At 39.3% G+C, this 25,632-nt stretch overlaps 1 protein-coding gene and 1 pseudogene across 3 annotated transcripts; both read right to left on the bottom strand.

The window, feature by feature from the left end:
- Positions 1 to 247: 247 nt before the first annotated feature.
- LOC110825657 (pentatricopeptide repeat-containing protein At4g33170 pseudogene) lies at positions 248 to 2,402 on the bottom strand (annotated as a pseudogene). 2 transcript variants are annotated; one of them, XR_015816529.1, is made up of 2 exons: positions 1,884 to 2,402; positions 248 to 1,746 (listed from the first exon to the last, which is right to left on the bottom strand). The product of XR_015816529.1 is annotated as a pentatricopeptide repeat-containing protein At4g33170 pseudogene, transcript variant X2 (transcript). The 2 variants fall into 2 exon arrangements; XR_015816528.1 differs by having other exon boundaries at positions 248 to 2,402.
- Positions 2,403 to 16,230: 13,828 nt separating this feature from the next.
- LOC110816125 (E3 ubiquitin-protein ligase RING1-like) lies at positions 16,231 to 17,734 on the bottom strand. The gene has a single exon (XM_022044169.2). It carries the CDS (start codon positions 16,974 to 16,976, stop codon positions 16,443 to 16,445), a length of 534 nt encoding a protein of 177 aa, XP_021899861.2. The 5' UTR covers positions 16,977 to 17,734; the 3' UTR covers positions 16,231 to 16,442.
- Positions 17,735 to 25,632: the final 7,898 nt, after the last annotated feature.

Below are 25,632 nucleotides of genomic sequence, written 5' to 3'. Positions count from 1 at the left end.
AGGTACTCATTCTCGGCCGCTTTCAGCTTGTGTTCATTGTTGAGTGACTGTTCACTGATGCAGTCAATACAAACTACAACATGACTGACTATTCACCAAGTCATTAATAACTATTTTGGAATATATAATTTGGTGCATATTCATGGGAAATAAATTAAAGACTTGCAATATGCAGATGATTATATTAGAGATGCCTTTTTTATGAAATAATGGATCTGACTTTGTATATATAGTAGGACACTGTAAATAAAGTAGAAATGAATTTGTTTAGACTCTAATCACTTATGGGAATAACCCCTTTTGGATGTAATAAGCAATCTTTTTCAACTTCAATCCAACTTGATCCAGGTATTTTCTTTACTTCCCTAGTTTCCATTAGCTCTCTCAACATCCCTACATTGTCCCAATTGTTCAGTCCAGCAAACATGTTTGATAACAAAACATAACTAGAAGGGTCTTTTTGGTCTAAGTTTATTGCATGCTCGGCAGCTCGTTTTCCAGTTTCCATATCCCCTTGAACCTGACAAACACCGAGTAAAGTCTGCCAAACTAGCAGACTTGGTTGAAATGGCATGCTTAGAATTAATTCTTCTGCTTCTTTAATATGCCCAGCTCGCCCAAGTAGAAGCACCATGCATGCATAATGCTCATTTCCTGGCGAAATTCCATAGATGTTGGTCATGGATGAGAGATATTCCCATCCTTCATGGATGAATCCTCCTTGGCTACAAGCATAAAGTACGCAAATGAATGTGATATAATTCGGGTCTATCCCATCAATTCTCATTTCATCGAAAATCTCAAGAGCTTCCCTAGCTTGACCATTTTGTGCACATCCCATTATCATCGCTGTCCATGAAATCACAGAGTGATGATTCATTTTCTGAAAAACACTCCAAGCATCATCCATGCATCCACATTTGCCATACATATCAAGCAATGCGTTATCTACACAAACATCAATCTCAGTCCCTAGCTTAATTCTCAAGCTGTGAACTTTCTTTCCTTCATCCAACGAAGGTAAGTTTGCACAAGCATTAACAGCAGTAGCTAGAGTGAACTTGTTTGGTCTTACACCCATCTGCTTCATCTCTGCAATGACTGCAAGTGCTTTGGCTGGATCCCCGCAGAGCAGACATCCGGCAGCCATCTGGGTCCAAGTACAAACATCTCTTTGTGGCATTTCACCAAATGCTTTGAACCCATCTACCAATATCTGATTCTTGATGTACATATCAGCCAAAGAGTTCCCAACACAAATCTCACCCCCATGACCAGATTTTACAAGCTGCGCATGAACTTGCAGTCCCATTTTCAAATCAGAAAGTGCAGCTAACCCAGTAAGAACAGTTGCATAAGTGAAGCTATCGGGCTTCACCCCTTCGCGAATCATTCCATACCAAAATGCAGGAACATGAAAGTAAGAATACTGCAGGTAACCCGCCATCATGGCATTCCAAGACACAATATCTTTATCTTGGGAATTCTCAAAAACCTCCAGAGCTTCCCCCAGCTTACAATGCCTTATCATTGCCGTCAAAAATGCATTCATCAAGAAGATATTCGACTCAAATCCCAAACGAACAACCAACGAGTAAACCTGGAAAGCAGGAGCCAAATCCTCATATAACGAGCAGGCTTGAAGTGCGCTTACCAGGGTGAACTGGTTGGGTCTTGAAGTTCCATCCCGAAGCATACAACGGAACAAAAACAGAGCATCACTGGGGCAGCCATGTTGGACAAAGCCTGCAATGATGGAGGACCAAGACACCACATTTCTTTCAGGCATTTCATCGAACAGTTTGTACCCACTGATATGATCCCCACACTTTGTATACATATTGAGAAGATTGTTTTGAGTAAAAAGTGAAAAAGGAAGATACCCTTTTATTAGATTAGCATGAATGGCTCTTCCACGTTGCAGAGCAGAGCTACTGGTGCATTTTCGCAGCAAGTCAGAGTAAAGTTCTTCTTCCTCCATTGCCGAGTCCGGCGAGCATTTGGATACGAAGTACCTTTCAATAGTCACGACATGTGGAGGCGGCCTCTTAGCCTGATAAACCAGTATTAACCTAAGCATATATTGATTATCCGCATAACAAGATCCCTTCTTCCAGTTCCTCAAATCTGAAGCTCAAAATTTTATTTAGCTGATCTTAGTTCTTTTCTTGGGCAAATAAAAACTTTCAAGAAAGGATATTAATGGTACTTTCATCGTGTGAATTAATGGATAAAAAAGAGTGTAAATAGAAAATATTGAAGTGGTAATAAGCTCACTTGTCTCTATATATACATATATATATATATATTATATATTACATTGTTTCATTACTGAGATTTGCAAACTCATTCATCTCAATTTCACTCTCTTGCCGACTTTTGACACCATTATAAGATCGATAACAACATTGATGCATGGAAACTTAGTTAATAATCCCCCTTTTGAATTTGGGTTTGATTCTTACATTTTGAAAATTCTGTTCGCTTTATTTTCTGCCACAAAATTTTAGATCCCATTAAATTATAAAATATGACTTTTGATCGATTTAAAAATTAAACCCACTTGAAAAATAAATTTTAAATTTATTTTTTAAGAAAAAAAACTATATGATATAAGTAAACTGTAATATAATATAATGTAAGGCCTTTTTGTTGTGGAAGGATAAGAAAATTCAAGATATGAAAGTGGATTGCTTCTCTTTTTATCATAAATACGGTGCAGTAGTCATTGTAATTTTGAAAGCAAGTTTCTAAATTATGTTTACTTTCTTTAAATTATTAGCATACATGGAATTGTATCAAATGTTTTGATGTAAATGGAGCGCAAGATTGGCAGTAATTACATGGGTGAAAACAAAATTCGTTGCTTATAATGTATATATAACGAGCCAAAACGTGTATGGCCAAGTAATTATTGTCAATTCAGTGATGTTTTTTAACAAATAAAAATTGGTTAAATAAGTGATTTTTTTGCACTATTGTTGTATGAAGTTCATAATTTTAGTTTACTAAGTAATTCGATGTTTCGTGTGTTTACGTGTACAGAAAAATGATAAATTATTGGAGAATTTTCAATACCATTAATCTTTATTGCCTTAAATTAGAATTTTCATTTAATTATGTTTGAACGAATTATAGATTTATAAATGAATTTCATAATAATAATACATTATTTTAGATATATCTTAAAAGTTGATGGTGATATATGCATTGGGTAACCTAAATTGGAAAAAAATCTTTTAGGCATATTCTTTACCTTAATTTTTGTTTCTTTCTAGATTTCTAAAATCCACTCTAATTTAAGTTATTAAAATTAAAGATTTTTTTTTTTTAATATTTCATGCTATTTTTATGACAAAAAATAAGATTTTTTTTATGTATTTTGATTAAAAATGTTTTATTAGGTAAAAAATTAAAATAACCAATATGAGAGTGAAACACATATTTATTTGAGTTACTAGTTACATTCTAAACACCTATAAATATGTCTTTCATTCTCAAAATCTTTAAATCCTAAGCAACAACTAGCTATTATCATTATTTTCATATATTTTCTCTTACAAGGATGGCGAGGATGTCCGATATGAAGTCTCACCCAAAAAAAATCCAGAGCTTTAGAACCCCACGAACTTTTTCTTCAACCTTTACATCGGACTTATTTGAGAAATCAACGCAAGTTTGTGCCCTCTATGCTGTGCAGATAATTCTAACTATGACGTCTCTCGCAAAAGCTTTCTTCCTTCATTTTCCTGATGGTGACACAACCACAAACAACGTCAAGGATAGTGGCAAGGAATCAATATCAGGGCTCCATGAGTGCCTTGTTCAGTGTAGCAACAACTAGTTGATGGAGTGGAGGCAGTTCTACAACTTGATGACTACCCCGATTGAGTTGCTCCAGTTAGATGAGATAATAACGTTAATTTCAATCTCGAATAAAGCTCATCAAATACTCAGAAATGGGGCTTATACTCAAGATGATAGTCAATCTATCAACAATCCAGGTATCCCTTCCTTAGTTGATACTCATGGCTAGGGTGTGAACTAAAACAAGTCAATTTGGGATTATCATAGGAGTTTGGTTAGGTCCTTTTTCGTTATAGGTTTTTGATTTTAGTTGATATAATTTTAGCCAAATTACCTACCATTACACCTGCATATTATGTAATAAATAAAAGAAATAATTAAAATTTTCCTTTCGGATTAGCTTTAGGATTAAATGTTGATGAATGTTTAATGTTTTACTTTTTTTGAAATATTTGCATCAATTAATGTATTAGATGCTGTTTGAGAATGTGAAATAATTTTATGACAAATCCATGTGACTAATCATATTGCATTGGGGATGTAGAATGTGGGATTGCAGCTTGGTAGTTCCCTAAATAGCCTCCTATGGGAAATTATGAGGCTGGTGCCACCAGATTTGATGTTACAAATTGAATTTGAATAGCCCACTGTTTCATTTTACTTTGTGCTCCCTTGTTCTCTTTTACTACTTATTCATGTTTGATGGTATCTTTTCTATCCCGTTTTTTCATGTTTGATAGTATGAAACAAAATACTAGGGAACCCATAATTATTTTGTCTGATAGAGATTTTTGTTTTATTTTAGTTATAGTTCTCTCTCTCTCTCTCTCTAAGGTTGGAATTTCTTTATATTTTGGTGATTATTCGACAGGACGAGGGTTAAAATTCAAATTTAAAGTGGTTGCTCTATAATAATTTCAATTAATTTAATAATTATGATTGTTATATTTTTTTTAGTATTTTGATAATTCTTTTGAACGAGATGAACGATGAAATAACCATTGTGAGTACTTTTAAACTTATATAGTAACTTAATCCAATGATATAGAGGTTGTTTTTACATTATATTTTCATAAATACAGTAAACTAAATCCATTTATCTTCAGGTTAAATCTTCTAAAGATTAATTTAAGTATTTTAGGACATTAAATTTTATTTTAAAAATATTATTAAAATATCTCTATTTACAAGACTTTAATTTTAAAGATATAGTTATAATGCATTTTTATATATCTATTTATAGTTACTTTATCTATCATATTTAACTATATTTTATTAATATCTTAATAAATTTTTTTATCTGTAATACTCGAGCCTGGAATTTGGCCCCGGATTAATTTTAAAATTTAAAAAAATGTATAAAAATATAATTTATAAATTTATAAATTTTTGTTTAATATAAAATTAGAAAAAATTAGGTTAATGATGAAATTGAAAACAATTTTGGAAAAAATATGTGAAAATTTATGTTCGGATGGTATTTTTGAAAGAAAAATCGGAAACTGGAGATCAAAATGCAATTAAGAAAAATTGCACTACGTAGGACCGCCCAGTTAGCAGTCCAGACAAATCAGAGCGCATCACGTGGCAAGGCACGCTGATTCGGTGCCATGCGGGAGGCCATGCTGGCAATCCACGTGTCTGCGATCGGATGGCCCAGATGCATTCCTACGCACGTAGACAGTCCAAATCCATTCCCTCCTTCGGCGCGATCGGACGGTCGTAATTAAACGCGATGAACAGTCCAAATTTATTCCATCTTTAAACGCGATCGTATGGTCGAGATCAAATCGCGATGAACAGTCCATATGCATTTCTTCTTTAAACGCGATCGGACGGTCGAAATCAATCGCAATGAATGGTTCAGATTTAAGGAAGACGAGTATAAATATCTCGCATCACACCGAACTCAAACCCTAGCCGCCAGCCTCCTGCCGAAGAAGAATAACCAGTCCCCAGAGAAAAGAGCCGACTGCCACTAGCGCCGCGCTAGAACCACCTCTAACCGCCAAAAAAGGTAAAAATTCTCCTATCCACTCAGAATTTGATTTCGAGCACCCCCATGGCTAAATCAGAGCAAAAGGCAAGGTGGATGAGCTGGAAACTGCGAGCAAAGCCTGGCGGTGCCGCCACGGGCAAAACTCGAAATTGCCTCCGATGAGCCCCTTCCCGTTTTCTGTTTTTCATTTCGTGTGATTTTTTTACCATTGTGTTTACCGTTCTATTTTCTACAGATTGACCAAAGAAAAAGGCCCAGCCACGAAGGTGAGCCAGCAAAGCCGCCGCACTGAAAAATTCTGCCGCTAATAGGTTTTTGTTTTTTGATTTTTTTCCCTAACGTGTTTTCTTGCAGGGATGGGTATAAAATCGGCTGAAATTGGCCACAACTAGCCAAAAATAGCCAGTTCGAGGCAAACCGCTGCCGCAAAGGGCGGTGTCGACCGGAGCACGGCGATGCTACCATGCTGGAATTCCAAAATTGGCCAAAAAAAGTTTTTACCATCGATTATGGATTTTTTTTGGAGTGTTTTTAGGTACGTGAAACGTGTTTTAATCTCTGCAGAAAAATTCAGAAAACTCGAGGATCGCCAGTAGATACAAATGAAACTTCAGTGTTTTGGACACCGATTCGAATAAGAATCTCTCACCTTATTCTCTGTTATAGAATTGAGTTTAATTATCAATAATACGGTATTTTGCGTAATTTAGAAAACTTCGAGAATTAATTACAGGTTACTAATGGAGTCAGAATCGATTATTTATTATTGTTTGTCATATTTAACCGATTGTTTGATTTTACAGCTTTAAATGCATGATAATATACTGGAATTGAAAAAATGATTCAGTTGTATTTCTTGATGCATGTATTGTTTGTCTTGCGTTGATTTACGGTTAAATTGTGAAACTAAAAATTAAATGTAAACAGAAAGTTGATTAGTTGAGTGAATGAATGAATGGTAGCTTTACTGGATATTTTGGGAGATGGTGGATGGACTGAGTATATAAAAAACTCTACCGTGAACGTCGCCTCATACGGGATGGGGTATCGAGGATTGGAATTTTTGGCGCTCATACCGGACGGGGTATGGGGACGGCCCGTTTCACTCCCATACCGGACGGAATATTGAGAGATGATATTCTTAGCGCTCATACCGGACGTGGTATAGGGACGGCCGCTTAGTTGACAATGTTGAATAATGGTTCATGCGTAGTGGGACATCCCTATGGGCTCCCAAGGATACCAGTAGGCGAATAAAGAGAAAAAATTATTGTTCTCGCTCACTTGAATATGATATTGGAATGTTATTTGGATTATTATCTCTATAGGTCGATTTTACAAATCTTGTAACGGTAAATACATGAAATAAATGATTTTCCTTATGATAAATAAATTTGCTTAAATCAAGAGCTTTATTGGTTATTTTTATGATTTTTATCAACCTTTAGTTTCTATATCGGTGAATAGTGTGATATTCTTACTAGGCTAGTGTAGCTCACATTTTCATTAACTATTTTAGATCAAGAGGACCAAGACTTAGATCCCGATCAACAAAAAAGTTGTGAATAGTTCACCACCCGGACTCCTTCAAAAGCTAATGAAAGTCGTCCTAAGATGCTCAATTGTTTACTTTTCATTTATTTCTTTAATTTTCGTTTGTTCTTTTAGAAAAGACATTATCGTAACCCTATTGGGTATTTTAAACTATTGTGTAAAGAATGCAGACTCTAAACTCTATTGTTTCGCTTCCGCCATTTAATTCATGACTTTATTTTCTTTTAAGTTCCAGACTTTTATAGTTAGTATTAGAGCTGCATTCCTCTGAACTATTCCTTACACAAAAATCTTATGAAATACCAAAAATAATAAATTATCACTCAACTATTCCTTGTAAAATATAAGTACAGATAGACGAAGAGAGGTAGACCCCCATTAAACCAAGCCTAGAAGGGTTCACTTAGAGAGGATGTTGACCGACTATTTGAAATACTAGAGAGACTTATCACTACCCAACAGGCTCGGAAGGAAATGAGGGAGCTACCTGACCCTCCCGCTGTCACAGTTTGAGCCACCCCTGCAGCGGGAGGATCCTGAGTCAACCCCGTACGACCCTGCTCCTCCACAATACCATCCGGCACCACCATAGTATGATCCGGTGCCCCATCTACATCACCCAGTACCACCACAGTATAGCCCAGTGCCCCAACTGCATCACCTGGTACCACCACAGTACAATTCAGTGCCTCCATCGTATCATCCAGTACCACCACAAGGTCATTCAGTCCATTCCCAGCACAATCCAGTCCCTCTTCCACGAGACCTAGTTCCTCTCATGATGGACCCAGACTATATTGAGAGGTATAAAAGACTAAAACCTATCTACTTTTGCAGGGGCATCCTCCTTTGAAGGCCGAATACTGGTTAGCTGAGACAGAGAAGACCTTTACAACTCTTGGAGTGATTTTCGAACAGAGAGTCATACTTACCACCTGCATGCTGGTGAGAGAGGCAGGCCGCTGGTGGCAACTCAAGCAGGTCCCTTGCCCGTTCCAGTCACTTGGGAACAGTTCTTGATAGCCTTCAACGTAGAGTAGCTCCCAGAGCATCTCCGACATCTAAAGGAAATGAAGTTTTCACACCTGTTCCAAGGTGATATGATTATATCAGAATATGCCCAAAAGTTCCTAGAGTAGGGTCGATATTCCCCTGAAAGTATGATGGATAAAGGCAGAAAGGCAAGAAAGTTCGAGTGGGGCCTTCATCTTGAGATTAGACAACAGTTGTATGTATTCGAGCTTAGTACTTACTCGGCTATTCTAGCCAAGACACAGCTAGTGAAGAGAAACCTTTGCATTTTTCCTCCAGCAGTAGGAAACCTCAGGCCCTCGGTTTCACATCGTAGGCCAGCATCCACTGCACCTGTTTAGTAGAACAAGAGACATAGGCTAGTGACTTAGGTTCCTCCTCAGATTTCGATAATAGGACACGGTAGGACTTACCAGCACTGTGGCAAGGATCATGGGGACCGACCCTGCTATTACCTCAACAATACTTGCCGTATATGTGGGAGTGCCCAGCATTACGCGAGAGAGTGCCCAAGGAATCAAGACTAGCCCAGACCTCCTATCTAGGGCAGGGCTTACAACCTCACTCAGTAAGATGCAGAAGCCAACCCATACGTGATACATGGTACATACACTTTCTATAATCATCTTGCACATGTTTTGATTGATACTAGTGCCTCACATTTATTTGTTTTATATACTTTTACGCCAAACTTGAATATATTACCTAAAATAATTGATTTTGTATTATTTGTTTCTACTCTTGGGAATAAGACACTACTGGAAGAGGTTATATACAGAGCCTGTATCATAAATATACCAGATAGAAAATTGAGTGTGGACCTAATAAAGATAGACACGAGGGACTTTGATGTAATATTAGGAATGAACTGGCTAGTGGTGTATCACACCACTGTATATTATTTTCATAAGAAACTTGTATTCAACCCTGCTAATGAAGAGTCATTTACAAATAAATAAAATTCTTTAAACATTATTCCCTCATGGCAATTTTTCTATTACTAAGTGTTTTAACTCGACTGTTTTTTCTAACTAGGCAAACCTAAGAAAGAAATTTATATTCGAGAGATTCCGGTAGTCTGATACTTTCTGGATGTATTTCTGAATGAACTACCCAGACTGTTAGTGGACAAAGAAGTTGAATTCACCATAGATCTTCAGCTAAGCACCCAGCCTATTTCGGTTGTCCCTTACTGCATGAGCCGTGTGGAGATAGAAGAGATGAGGAATCATATCAATGAATTATAGGATAGTGAATTCATTCGACATAGTGTGTCCCCTTTGGGTGCTGGAGTCACATTTGTAAGGAAGGGGGATATGACGTTAAGGTTATGTATTGACTACAGAAGACTGAACAAGGTCACGATCAAGAACAAGTACCCCCTCCCCAAGATCGATGACCTTTTTAATCAGTTGTAAGGCACCCAGGTCTTCTCTAAAATAGACCTACGTTCAGGTCACCATTAGGTAAATATCAAAGCAGAAGACATTCCCAAAATAGCTTTTTGAACTAGGTACAAACACTATAAGTTCTTGGTCATGTTATTTGGACTAACTAACGTACCAGTCATCTTCATAAATTTGATGAACAGAGTTTTTAAATAATTCCTAAATCAGTTCGTCATTTTATTTATTAATGATATCCTGATCTATTCAAAATGTAGAGAGGAACACGCTCACCATCTAACTTAGGTTTTGTAGCTTCTCTAAGAAAAGAAGTTGTATGCAAAGTTGAGTAAGTGTGGGTTCTGACTCGAGCAGACAACCTTCCTAGTGCACATCATATCAAAAGATGGAGTATCGTGAACCCCGAAAAAGTTGAGACAGTGCTCGGCTGGAAATATTGACCTCAATCAAGGAGATTCGTAGCTTTCTGAGAATAGTAGATTATTATCGCAAGTTTGTGGAAGAATTTTCTAGCCTAGTTGCTTCTTTGACTCAGCTCACAAAGAAGAACGTCAAGTTTGAGTGAAACGAAGACTGTGAAAGGAGTTTTTCATAACTAAAGAAGCAGTTGACTACTGCACCACAGTTGGCCTTGCTGAGTGGGACAAGTGGATATACAGTTTATAGTGATGCCTCCTACCTAGGGTTGGGTTATGTTTTGATGCAGTATGGGAAAGTCATAACCTATGGGTTCAGGCAGTTGAAGAATCATGAGAAAAACTACCCCACCTATGACCTAGAACTTACCGTGATTATCCACACCTTGAAGACTTTGCTATTATTTGTATGGGGAGACTTTTCAGATCTATATCGACCATAAGAACTTGAAACACATATTCACTCAAAAGGATCTCAACATGCGTCAGAGACGATGGATAGAACTCCTCAAGCACTACGATTGCAACATCTTATATCACCCGGGTAAGGACAATGTGGTAACCGATGCACTTATTATAAAAAGTATAGATATATTTGCTCACTTAATGGTTTTAGAATACAGGGTAATAAAGGCCACACAATAGGTACGACTTCAGGATCTGAAGAGAGTTACATGTTTTGCTAACCTTGCTGTTCAACTAGAGTTGATCTAGCGAATAAAGGAAGCTCAATCCACCAATTCCACCCAAGCGGCCCTCAGGAAAGATGCAAAACAGAGAGTAAATTTAGAATTTCGAGTCTCTGCCGATGGGTTACTCAGATTTAAGGACATAATGTGTGTTCTATCTGACAATGAGCTGAAAAGGGATATCATGACAAAGATTTATAACTCAAAGTTTACCATGCATCCTGAAAGCACTAAGATATATTAAAGCATGCGATCCTGGTTTTGGTGGAACTAAATAAAAAGAGAGGTAGTCGACTTTATTTCCAAGTATTTAGTGTGTCAGCAAATCAAGGCAGAACATTAATGCCCAAGCAGGCTACTTCAGCCACTACCGATTCCGGAATAGAATTGAAAACACATCACGATAGATTTCGTGACAGGATTGCCTAAGACACACTCAAGACATGATGCCATTTTGATAATTATTGACCGACTCACTAAGTCTTCCTACTTCTTGACCATCAAGATGACCGATCCTTTGGACAAGGTAGCAAGAATATATATCCGAGAAATAGTCAGATTACATGGAGTGTGAATGACAGTAGTATCTGACAGGGACCCCAGGTTCACTTCTCGATTTTGGTCTAGTTTTCAGCAAGCTATGGAAACGAAACTATCTCTTAATACTGCATTCCACCCTCAGACCGATGGACAATAAGAAAGGATGATCCGCACACTAGAAGATATGCTTCGAGTTTGTGTTCTTAACTTCGGGGGCCATTGGGATGATAATTTATCCTTAATAGAGTTCGCCTACAATAACAACTACTAAGTAAGTATCAGCATGGCTCCGTATGAGGCGTTATATAGCCGCTCATGAAGATCGTCGATCTGTTGGAAAGAGATGAGTGATAGAAGAGACTACAGCCAAAATAGTTAAGATCAAGAAGAACATCCAGACGATTCAGAGTAGGCAAAAGAGTTATGCAGATACCCGAATGAGGGATTTAGAATTTGAGAAAGGTGATGAAATATTCCTTAAGGTCACTCCTTTTAAGAAAATTAATAGATTTGTCAAGAGGGAGAAACTAAATCTCCATTTTATTGGGCCATTTGAAATCTTAAACAAAATTGGTATTGTCGCTTATAAACTGACACTCTCTCTAAAACTATCTAGAGTCCATAATGTATTTCATGTGTCAATGCTACGCAAGTACAACTCGGACCCCTATCACATCTTAGCCCATTAGCCCTTTTCACTCTAGGAGGATCTGTCTTATGAAGAGGTACCGGTGGGTATTATGGACCGAAAGAGTAGGGTACTCCACAACTGAAAAATTCTCTTTGTTAAGGTCCTATGGCACAATCACACACAAAGAGAGGCCACATGGGAACTAGATTGAGTGAGAGGGGGGCAAATTTGAGGGACAACATTTCTTTTGGGGGGGAGGGGGGGTTGTAATATCCGAGTCTAGAATTTGGCCCCGAATTAATTTTAAAATTTGAAAATATATAAAAATATAATTTATAAATTTATAAATTTTTGTTTAATGTAAAATTATGAAAAAATAGGTTGATGATGAAATTGAAAAGAATTTTTGAAAAAAGGAGTGAAAATTTGGGTTCAAAGAGTATTTTTGAAAGAAAAATCAGAAATTAGAAGTCAAAATGCAATTAAAAAAAATTACGCCACATAGGACCATCCAGTCAGTAGCCCAACGAACCGAAGCATGGCGCGTAGCAAGGCACGCTGACTCGGTGCCAGTGGGAGGCCACACTGGTAATCCGTGTGTCCACGATAAGATAGCCCAAATGCGTTCTCGCACGTGTGGATGGTCCGAATCCATTCCCTCCTCATGTGCAATCGGATGGTTGCTATTAAACGTGATGAACGGTCCAATTCGTTCCTTCTTTAAATGTGATCGTATGGTCGAGATCAAATCGTGATGAACGGTTCAAATTTATTTTTTTTAAACGCGATCGGACAGTCGAGATCAAATACGATGAATAGCCCAGATTTAAGGGAGAGGGGTATAAATATCTTGTATTACATCGAACCCAAATCCCAGCCGTCAGCCTCCAGTCGGAGAAGAAGAATCAGTCACCGGAGAAAAGAGTCGACCACCACCTACCGCCGCACTGGAGCCATCTCCAACCGCCAAAAAAGATAAAAATTCTCTTATCTGCTCGGAATTTGATTCCAAGCACCCCCATAGCCAAATAAGAGCAAAAGGAACAGTAGATGAGTCAAAAACTGCAGGCAAAGCCCGGCCGCTGTGGGCAAAATTCGAAACTGCCTCCGATGAGCCCCTTCCCATTTCTCATTTCTCGTTTTGTGCGATTTTTCTACCATTGTGTTCAACGTTCTGTTTTCTACAAGTTGACCGAAGAAAAATGTTTAGTCACGAAGGTGAACCGGCAGAACCGTTGCACCAAAAAATTTCACTATCGGTAGGTTTTTTTTTGGCTTTTTGGGCCAACCGAGGCTCTCTAATGTGTTTTCTCACAGGTATGGACATAAAATTGGCCAAAAACGGCCAGTATGACGGCGGCAATGCCGTCACCGGAGCATGGCAATGCCGTTATGCTAAAATTTTAAAATTGGCCGAAAAAGGTTTTTAAGACCAATTTTAGATTTTTTGGGGTATTTTTAGGTACGTGAAGAATGTTTTAATCTCCGTAAGAAAATTCAGGAAATTCAGTGACCGCTAGTAGACGCAATTGAAAGTTCAGTGTTTTGTACACCGATTCGAGTAAGAATCCCTTACCTTATTCTCTGTTATGAAATTGAAGTTTAATTATCAATAATACGGTATTTTGCATAATTTAAAAAACTTCGAGAATTAATTACAAGTTACTAATGGAGGCAGAACTGGTTATTTTTTATTGTTTGTCATGTTTAACCGATTGTTTGATTTTACAGTTTTAAATGCATGACAATATATTAGAATTTGTAAAATGATTCAGTTGTTTTTTGTTTATGCATATATTGTTTGTCTTGCGTTGATTTACGGTTAAATTATGAAATTAAAAATTAAATGTAAACGAAAAATTGATTAGTTGAGTGAATGAATGAATGGTAGTCTTACTAGATATCCTAAAAGATGGTGGACAGACTGGGTACATAGGAAACCCTACCGTGAACGTCACCTCATACCAGACGGGATATCGAGAATTGGTATTTTTGGCGCTCATACCGAACGGGATATGAGGATGACTCGTTTTATCCTCATACCGGACGAAGTATTGAGAGAATTATATTCTTGGCGCTCATACCGGACGGGGTATCGGACGGCCGGTTAGTTGACAATGTTGAATAATGGTTCACGCGTAGTGAGATATCCCTATGGGCTCCCAAGGATACTAGTAGGCGAATAAAGATGGAAAGTTATTGTTCTTACTCACTTGAATATGAGATTGGAATATTATTTGAGTTATTATCTCTATAGGTCGATTTTAAAAATCTCACAATGGTAAATACATGAAATAAATAGTATTCCTTATGATAAATAAATTTGCTTAAATCAAGAGCTCTATTGGTTGTTTTTATGATTTTTACTAACATTCAGTTTCTGTATTGGCGAGTAGTGTAATATTCTGATTAGGCTAGTGTACCTCACCCTTTCATTAACTATTTAGATCAAGAGAATCAAGATCCAGATCCCGATCAACAAGAAGGTTGTGAAAAGTTCATCACCCGGACTCCTTCAAAAACTAGTGAAAGTCGTTCTAAGATACTCAGTTGTTTACTTTTCATTTATTTCTTTGATTTTCGTTTGTTCTTTTAGAATGGACATTCTCGTAACCCTATAGGATATTTTAAACTATTGTATAAGGAATGTAAACCCTAAACTCTATTATTTCGCTTTCGCATTTAATTCATAAGTTTATTTCCTTTTAACTTTCGGGCTTTTACATTATCATCCTATCCTGCTATCACGCTAATTGACTAATAAAATTTACAATTACATGATAATAAATAGTAGTAAAAAATATTAACACAATATAAACAAACAATAACAAAATATAATTAAAAAATAAAAAAAATATTACCTACATATAACTGAAAGAAAGTGGTATCAATATAAATATTTTATGTTCAGTTAGTTAAGTTTTAATTTTATAGAGTAGAAATAAGAATGCAAAATAAATATAATAAAAAAATCAAATAACAATAATATTATAATTCAAATCAATTCTATTTTCAATTAAGTATATGTTCTCGTGTTCAATTTTTATTACGTAAGAATATTAGTAAAATTGAATATATAAGTGAAGTTGATTTAGTCACTTTTAAAATATATAACTATTATTTTTTTCTATATATCAAAAATTAAAATCTAAAAATTAGATGAGAATATAATGAATTTAAACTAAATGCAAATCCAGAATCATTTAAAGAATTATTTGCATACACACAAATAAGCATATAACGGCAACAAAATCTTATCTAAATATATTTTAGTTTTTTCTCCAACAAATATCACATAATATTATCATAGCTCAAATTAAATAATCTATCATAAAATAATTCAATAAAATTTTTAATTTGTTGTGATTGAGAAATTGATCAATCTTGTTGAAAGATATTACCGAAACAAAGAAATACATGACTTCTAAATCAAGAATGATAAATTAAATTTAAATATAGTGAATTAAATGACTTTTGGTATCATCAAAAAGATCAAAACTACATTCGTGGACCAACAAGGATAGGTTGAATTATTGAAAGATAATGGAAAAGCAAGGCCACGTTAGAGCAAAGAAACTAGCAATAGATATGACTTGATTTTCTCACTCTTGCTCTTTCCCAAAATTATATCAAGTACAATTCAATTCTTTTTTTATTATAAATTTATAACGATAGTACCAGATAAAAAAAATTTAAAATTAATATTTATATTAAAAATAAATAAAATAATTTAATAGGCACAAATTCAGATATGACTTGATTTTCTCACTCTTGCTCTTTCCCAAAAATTATATCAAGTACAATTCAATTTTTTTTTTTATAAATTTATAACGATAGTACCAGATAAAAAAAATTAAAATTAATATTTATACTAAAAATAAATAAAATAATTTAATTGAAATAAATATTTTAAAGTAATTTAAATTATTAGAAAAATATTTAGAAAAAAACTATTTAAATAATTAAAATAACTAAATCTTTTGTACTTTTTTTATTACTTCAATATTCGTTATTAATTTTGAAACATAATTAACTAAATACTATATCACATTCTATATTAAATTGATTTTTACAACAAATTTTACTAAAACTGCAATCCTTCTAACTTTGAAGCTAATTTTTTAACTATTTAAAAATATTTTTATCAATTTATAACTGCCAAATAAACTTTCAACCCCTTCCCATAAAAAATCCCGCAAATAAAAGTCATTTCTATATTACACCAACATCCAAGTCCAATTCTGCAGCCTAATTAACATTAACATGTAATACTTTTTTATTAGTTAGTTGAATATCATATTAAATATTATATAATATTAAAAAGATAAGAAATATGTATGCTGCCACGTAATGCAATACCAATATTCTTCAATCAAGATCTTCATGTCTGGTCTCTGAACCTCGACTTCCAGTGTTTGTGTCCGCATCGCTGCCGCCAGTGCCACTGTTGCTAGTTTCTGCACCAGAACTGAATGACAACCTGAATGGCCACGGTAAAGAAATCCTAAAACTCCTCTCCACCGACCTGGGCGTTTCAGGGTTGTCTCTGTTACCGGAATTTCCATCCGCAGCAGCGTTGACAGAATCAGTAGAGCCCGTACCATTTTGAGTAGGAGTTCGATTGGCACGAGTGCGGTGCTCATAATCAGCATCATCAGTAGGCAATTCATAGCGACAAACCGGGCAAGAATTGTGCAATTCCAGCCAAGGGAGAATGCACTGAGAATGGTAGATGTGCTTACAAGGCATCTGCTTTGCCTCCTCGGTAAGCTCAAAACTATCCTTGCAAACCGCGCACTGAGAGGAGTCAGAATCCAGCATTTCTTGAGAAATTTTGATGGTAGGAAGAGCCTCTATCGCAGACTTGGAAGCTGGGGGGCGTACCATGGGGATTGGGATCATTCTCAGCGAGCTGTTGAATCAACTGCTCAAGACCAGGACCAAGGAAGTAATCCCCAAGGTTGAGGCTGCCAGTAAGACGAAAGGCACCGGACGGTCCGGATTCCCCAGGCGAATTGTTCTCAATCACGAACTGGATGTTGGCGCCGTTGGCTCGTAGGGTTTGGAGATAATTCTGGAAAAAGAGAAACGGATTAAAGACTTCGGTGTCATTGGGACGAGCAGTGGCGGAGAGGGGGGGGGGGGGGGGGGGGAACCATCTCGCCAAAGAAAGCAGAGAGATCATCAGAAGGATGGGGAGAGTTGGGGGAGGACAGGAAAGTGAAGGGAAAATCGAAAGGGTTGAGGTTGAGAGTTTGTTGATTAGGGTTAGGGTTTTCGAGTTCTTCAAGAAATCCACCATTGCAGGTGGGACAAAGCAGATCGGAAGAAGGACAAGGGGAAGGAGAGATCCTGACGGTTCGATTACACTGGTAGCAGAAATAGGGTTGGCCGGAGGAAGACATGTGAGCTGTTCGCCGATTGACTTGCACTGTAAAAGATTTAGATTCTTCTTGTGATTACACCACGAAGCGAAACAGGCGAGTCGAAATGAGAGAGCCTTCCAACCAAGACATTGATCAAACAGAATTAGATTTTAAATTACTCGTATTTATAATTTTTTGCTGAAAATTACTCCTCTACATACATATATAGATATATATATATATAGATATATATACTCCTCTCTTATGCATTTTGCCTTTTTTTTTCAAATTAATTAACCAATTTTCAAAAAAAGAAGTGACTTTTTTTATACTTTTATTAAAAATTATCTAATTGCCTTTACATATAGATATAAAAGTAAAATATTAATTTATTTTTCTAATTATTCATGCTAATTTATAATAAAAGATAAATTTTGTTTTTTTATTACCTATGGCCTACTGAAATACAGATACTTAAGAATCTAAAAAAATCTAAAATTTAATTATATTATCTGAAGAAAGTGCCATAAAATCAAAAAAATCTTAAGGCTAATTACTTTGTTATACAAACTTAGATTTTTACCATAAAGAAGTAAAAGAAATAGATAAAAAAAATTAATTATCTTAATGTTAAAATAAGATGTCTACTTAATTCAAGTAAATTATATTCAAATTTAGTTTAATTTCTAAAATTTAATTATATAATATCTCTATTCTTTTATCGAATCATATTACTATTTGTTAAATGAGTGATAACAATAAATATCTTCATTTAAAGTTATCATGTTATTTTTATTAAATATAATATTTCGATTATATTTAATTTTTATTCTTATTTAATAATATGAAAGTTTGAAATATACTTGATTTTGGTTACGTTTGATTTTTAAAACAATTGAATAAAGTATAATAAGTTATACACAAGTAAAATTCTCACCTTAAGATATATTTTAAAACCACTTTATCAATTTCCTAATTCATATTAATAAAGATGAGAGACTAATGGTAAAGCAAAAATGGAGAATGACAACAATGGTCATAGTGATAATAATAACAGTAATAATAATAAAAATTATTATAATAATAATATACTTGATTTTGGTTACTTTTGATTTTTAAACAATTGAAAAGTATAATATGTAGCACCCGGAAAGGAGGAGGCAAAAAAAAAAAAAAAAGCCACGTCAGCAGGCCCGGTCAGCAGTCCCGGCCAACCGGGGCCTGCCACGTGGCAAGACCACGTCACTCCGAAGGGTAGCCACGTTGGCGATCCGCGTGGGTGAAATCCGACGGCCCAAATCAATCGCGCGATCGGACGGTCCAGATACAATCGCACGGACGACCCAGATTCAATCAAAAACGAACGGCCCAGATTAAAACAAAATGGACGGCTGAGATCAAAAGGCAAGGGTTATAAATAGAACCCCCACACCAGACCACAAACCCTAGCCGCCTGCCGCTCGCCGGAGAAGACGAACCAGAGGCCGACCGCCGCCACCCGCCGCCGCACCGGGGAAATTTCCGACCGCCGATCGAGGTAAATTTCATACTTCTGACTCGTTTTTCCACGCTGATTCCTCCTATGACCAAATCAAAGCCGAAATCCCGGCCAAACGGCCGGAATACGCGGTCGAAGACCAGCGGCGCCGCCGCGCCCCCTCTCGGTTTTTGCCTCCGACGAGGCCCTTCCCGGCCTCCGTTCGATGCAATTTTTATATCACCGTGATCACCATTCTTTTCTCTACAGGTTGACCGGAGCCGAATCACCAAAACACGAACCTCGTCGGAGAGCCGCCGCACCCGAGAGCGCCGCCGCCGGTACTGTTAGTGAGTTTCAGTTCCTCGGGAAAAATTCAGGGAAAATTAGGGACGGCCTGCAGGCGCACTGTGAATCGTATTCGAATCCCGAAAATAGGTAAGGACCCCTCACCCTATTTCCTATCACGGTATTAAAGTTCAAAATGATAAAACGGTATTTCTTGAATTAACGAATGTGTGAAATTGCTTAATGTGGCTAATGGAGCCCGAGTCTAGTGTGATTGGTGATTTACTGTTATTTGGCCTGTTTACAGCTTTAAATGCAAAATGAGGTTTGATGTGTTCATTTTACAGATTTGTGTGCATATACTACGTTTTTATTAATCATGGGTTGAATGACTGAAAAACTGATACTGTATGTTGTCTGTTTGACATGAATTACAATTTGTTTGTTTAAATGTGAATTGATGATGCTGATTGAGGAAAAGGAAAATGAAAGATTGTGTAGACTGATAATTGTATTATGGGGGTCAGCCTGACTAGATATCCTGGGAGATGGTGGACGGACCGGGTCCGTAGGGAACCCTACCGGGATTGTGGTCTCACATGCCAGACGGGGTATGGAGATCTTATGGTTTTGGCGCCCATACCGGACGGGGTATGGGGACGGCCCGTTTCACCCTCATACCGGACGGAGTATTGAGGTTTATGGTTTTGGCGCCCATACCGGACGGGTATGGGGACGGCCCGTTTCACCCTCATACCGGACGGGGTATTGAGGTTCATGGTTTTGGCGCCCATACCGGACGGGGTATGGGGACGGCCCTGGAAACTGATTATGAATGTTAAAGGTTAACGGGTAGCGGAACCCCTATGGACCCCCACGGATACTAGTAGGCTGGTAAATGAGAAAAAGATATGTTGTACAATGATTGAATTACAAGAGGCGTGATAAGTGTTATGTTTTACAGCTTATATTATTCCATGATTATGATAATGTTATTGTTTTCTTATATTGTTTCCATAAATTCCACCGAGGTAAGTGGATGGAAAAGGTTTTTATGTTAATAAGCGAGTTTGTTGTAAATTATGCTCCATTGGTCTTTTTGTGTTTTCTACCCACCTTTACCTCCGTGATGGTGAGATATCGTGATGTTCTTACTGGGCTAGTGTAGCTCACTCCTTATTTAACCATTTCAGATCAGGAAGACATGGTTCCCGAGCCTGTTCCGCAGGAGGACGACGAAGGGGATGCCTAGAGACTCTATAGTCATGCTCATAGCTTTGTTTTCGAGTTTCTCTTTTAGTTAGTTTAACCTTTTTATAATTTAAGTACGTTTTTGGTTTTTCGTGTAAGGGATGTTAACTGAAATTTTGATCTCGCTTCCGCATTTGATATATTTAAATACTCATTTCATTTTAATATTTCCGGGGCCGTTACAGTTGGTATCAGAGCCGCGTTTCTTCGGACCCATCCCTTACACTATAGTCCTTTAAAGAAATACTCACCGATTGGTCGTTACTCAACCATTCCTTGTAAATGCAGGTACACAGAAATGAGGAGAGGAAGGCCCCCACTAAACCGAGCGGCCCAAGATAATTCGCTTCGGGAGGATTTGGACAGATTATATGAGATGGTGGAAGCTCTCGTAGCTGCCCAGCGAAGGCAAGAGGAGAGAAGGGAGTTACCCGGACCTCCTCCGCTAGTGCAGGTTGAGCCCCCGCTACAGCAGGCTGATCCCGAGCCACCCCGGCAGGAGCCTGTTCCTCCACAGTACCACCCGGCACCACAGCCGCGGTACGACCCGGTACCACAGCCACAGTACCAACAGGTGCCGCCACAGCACATTCCAGTGCCCCCACCACATCAGCAGGCGCCACCACAGGGTCCCCCAGTTCACCCTCAGCCGGTCCCAGTCCCTCTACCTCGGGACCCCGCTCCCTCCTTGATCGACCTCGGCTTCATAGAGAGGTACAGGAGACTGAACCCTTCTACTTTTTCAGGGGGATCCTCTTTCGAAGAGGCCCAATACTGGCTGGCAGAGACTGAGAGAGCCTTTGAGACCTTGGGAGTAATTCCTGAGCAGAGGGCTGCCATTGCCTCCTACATGCTGGTAGGGGAAGCGGTACGCTGGTGGGAGCTCAAGCGGGCCACCCTGCTTGTACCAGTTACTTGGGAGCAGTTCCTAGCAGCTTTCCATGCGGAGTATCTCCCTAAACACATCCAACATTTAAAGGAAATGGAATTTGCTCAATTGGTCCAGGGTAATATGACAGTGTCGGAGTACGCCCGCAAGTTCCTGGAGCTGGGCCGACATGCCCCGGAGACATTGTTGGATGAGGGCCGAAAGGCCAGGAAATTCCAGTGGGGCCTCCGCCCGGCGATCAGACAGCACTTGTTGGTGATGGAGCTCGAGACATATTCGGCAGTCCTGGCAAAGGCGCAGATCATAGAAAGGAGCTTCGACACCCGCCCTCAGCTAGCGGGAAGTTCCCGACCTTCAGCCCCGCTCCGTAGCCCAGCGCCTACCATGCCTGTCCAACCCAGTAAGAGACCCAAGCCTGCCGTTCAGGGCCCTCCTCAGGCTATGGGGGCAGCACGTGGGAAGATCTGCCAGTACTGCGGCAGGGATCATGGGGACCGACCCTGCTACCGCCTCAACAACACCTGTCGCATATGCGGCAGTGCCCAGCACTATGCGAGGGAGTGCCCTAGAAACCAGAATCAAGGGAGGCCTCCAATCCAGGGCAGAGTTTACAACCTTACCCAGAAGGATGCCGACGCAGACCCGGACGTGGTACATGGTATGTATACTATCTCTGGCCACATTGCTCATATTTTGTTTGATACTGGTGCATCACATTCTTTTATTTCACATGTTCTTGCTTCCAAAATTTGTGTATCACCTGATAGACTTGATTCATTATTGTTTGTATCTACCGCTGGGGGGGAGACATTGCTAGGAGAGGTTGTCTACAGGGCATGTGCCATGGAGATAGCAGATAGGAAATTGAGGGTAGACCTGATAGGGTTAGACACAGGGGATTTTGATGTAATCCTAGGAATGGATTGGCTAGCGGCGTATCACGCCACCATAGACTGCTTTAATAAAAAGATTATATTTAATCATCCCAACGAGGAGCCATTTACAAGTTAATAAAATTATTCGGTACTGATTCTCCCTAATGACAAATTCTTTTCTTCTTAATTCCCAGTGCGTTGATATTGTATTTTCCCTAACTAGGTAAACCCAAGAAGGAAGTTTGTATCCAAGAGATTCCAGTAGTCCGAGACTTTCCAGACGTATTCCCGGATGAACTGCCCGGTCTACCAGGGGACAGAGAGGTCGAGTTCACCATAGACTTACAGCCAGGAACCCAACCCATCTCGGTAGCTCCTTACCGAATGAGCCGCATCGAGATGGAAGAGCTAAGGAAACAAATCACTGAGCTACAAAACAGTGGCTTCATTAGACACAACATTTCCCCATGGGGTGCCGGGGTTACTTTTGCAAAGAAAGGGGATGGAACGTTGAGACTGTGTATTGATTATAGAAGGATAAACAAGGTAACAATTAAAAACAAGTACCCTCTTCCCCGGATTGATGACCTTTTCGATCAGTTGCAGGGTGCACAGGTCTTTTCTAAAATAGATCTACGATCAAGTTACCATCAGGTAAAAGTGAGAGCAGAAGACATCCCCAAGACAGCATTCCGAACCAGGTACGGACACTATGAGTTCCTGGTTATGTCGTTTGGGCTAACCAACGCCCCAGCCATCTTTATGGATATAATGAACAGAATCTTCAGAGAGTTTTTGGATAAATTTATCATCGTGTTCATCGATGATATCTTAGTCTACTCAAAAAGTAGAGAAGAACATGCTCATCATCTTGCCCAAGTCCTCCAAGTACTCAGGGAAAAGAAGTTGTATGCAAAGTTGAGCAAGTGTGGATTTTGGCTCGAGCAAACCGCCTTCCTAGGACATGTTATATCGAAGGAAGGGGTGTTGGTGAACCCCGAAAAGGTTGAAGCGGTACTTGGTTGGGAAAGGCTGACAACAGTTAAGGAAATTCGCAGTTTCCTAAGGATGGCGGGTTATTACCGCCGGTTTGTCGAAGGGTTCTCCAGTCTAGCGGCCCCTCTAACCCGACTCACAAAGAAGAATGCAAAGTTTGATTGGAATGAGAACTGCGAAAGGAGTTTTTCAGAATTGAAGAAGCGACTGACTACTGCACCCGTGCTGGCTCTACCGAGTGGATCAGGAGGGTATACAGTTTATAGTGATGCCTCCTATCTGGGCCTGGGTTGTGTCCTGATGCAGCATGGAAAGGTTATAGCATATGGGTCTAGACAGCTAAAGAATCATGAGAAGAACTATCCTACCCATGACTTGGAGCTTGCCGCAATCATACACGCCTTGAAAATCTGGCGCCATTATTTGTATGGAGAGACCTTTCAGATCTACACCGATCATAAGAGCTTGAAGCACATCTTCACTTAGAAGGATCTCAACATGCGTCAGAGAAGGTGGATGGAACTCCTCAAGGACTATGATTGTGACATCCTATACCATCCAGGTAAGGGCAACGTAGTAGCCGATGCCCTCAGCAGGAAGAGTGCAGGCACCCTAGCCCATCTGATGGTTTCAGAATGCAGATCCATTGGGGCTACGCAGCAGGTTCGACTGCGAGATCTGAAGAGGGCCACATGTTTGAGCCACCTAGCAGTCCAACCCGAGTTAATCCAAAGAATAAAAGAAGCCCAGTCAATCGACCCCGCCCTAGTAACCCGCAAGAAGGATGCAGAACAGGGAGTGCACTCAGAATTTCAGATCTCTGCCGACGGATTGATTCGTTTCAAGGACAGAATGTGTGTCCCAGACGACAATGAATTAAAAAGAGACATCATGACAGAGTCCCATAGTTCAAGGTTCGTCATGCATCCAGGAAGTACAAAAATGTACCAAACTATGCGACCCCGATTCTGGTGGAATGGGATGAAGAGAGATATAGCCGACTTTGTATCTAAGTTCTTGGTATGTCAGCAGGTCAAAGCAGAACATCAACGCCCAGGGGGGTTGCTTCAGCCTTTACCGATTCCAGAGTGGAAGTGGGAACACATCACCATGGACTTCGTATCGGGACTACCCAAGGCACGATCGGGACACGATGCCATATGGGTAATTGTTGACCGACTCACTAAGTCTTCCCACTTCCTGGCCATCAGAATGACTGATTCTTTGGACAAGTTGGCAAGAATGTATGTCCGGGAAATAGTCAGACTGCATGGAATCCCAGTAACAGTGGTATCCGACAGGGATCCCAGATTCACTTCTCGGTTTTGGAATAGTTTCCAGCAAGCTATGGGAACAAAGTTGTCCCTTAGTACTGCCTTCCACCCCCAAACCGATGGACAATCAGAGAGGACAATCCGTACGCTGGAGGATATGCTCCGAGCTTGTGTCCTTGACTCTGGAGGCCATTGGGACGACCATCTACCCCTGATAGAGTTTGCCTACAACAACAGTTACCAAGCAAGCATCGGCATGGCCCCATACGAGGCACTATACGGGCGTCCGTGCAGGTCACCGATTTGTTGGGAGGAAGTGGGCGATAGAAGATTGTTTGGCCCGGATTTGGTGGAAGAAACCACGTCCAAGATAGTTAAGATCAAGAAGAACATCCAGACAGCTCAGAGTAGGCAGAAGAGCTATGCTGATACCCGGAGGAGAGACCTGGCCTTTGAGAAAGGTGACCGGGTGTTTCTTAAAGTCACCCCCTTCAAGGGAATTAGTAGGTTCGGCAGGAGGGGAAAATTAAACCCCAGATACATTGGACCCTTTGAAATCTTAGACAAGATTGGTACCACTGCCTACAGACTTGCACTGCCCCCTGAGCTCTCCCGGGTTCACAATGTGTTTCATGTATCTATCTGCGCAAGTACAATCCGGACCCTTCTCATGTCGTGGCTCATGAACCGCTTTCACTCTGAGAGGACTTGTCTTATGAAGAAGTACCGGTCAGTATCACGGACCGAGAAAGCAGAATACTCCGTAACCGGGAAATATCATTTGTAAAAGTCTTGTGGCAGAACCACACGCCTAGGGAGGCGACTTGGGAGCTGGAATCAGAATTTAGGGCCAAATATCCTCATCTGTTTGATCAAGAGTAATGAGGCAAATTTGGGGACCAAATTTCTTTATGGGGGGGAGAGTTGTAGCACCCGGAAAGGAGGAGGCAAAAAAAAAAAAAAAGCCACGTCAGCAGCCACGTCAGCAGTCCCGGCCAACCGGGGCCTGCCACGTGGCAAGACCACGTCACTCCGAAGGGTAGCCACGTTGGCGATCCGCGTGGGTGAAATCCGACGGCCCAAATCAGTCGCGCGATCGGACGGCCCAGATACAATCGCACGGACGGCCCAGATTCAATCAA

This window comes from Carica papaya, chromosome 9 (assembly GCF_054855325.1).
Source record: "Carica papaya isolate Zhongbai chromosome 9, ASM5485532v1, whole genome shotgun sequence".
Classification (NCBI taxonomy): domain Eukaryota; kingdom Viridiplantae; phylum Streptophyta; class Magnoliopsida; order Brassicales; family Caricaceae; genus Carica; species Carica papaya.
Note: the sequence above shows the minus strand (reverse complement) of the source record. Positions and strands in the feature narration are given on the sequence as shown.

What these genes read in the sequence shown, in the direction of transcription:
- LOC110816125 (XM_022044169.2), bottom strand. Translation starts at nt 16,976, where the DNA reads ATGATCCCAATCCCCATGGTACGCCCCCCAGCTTCCAAGTCTGCGATA.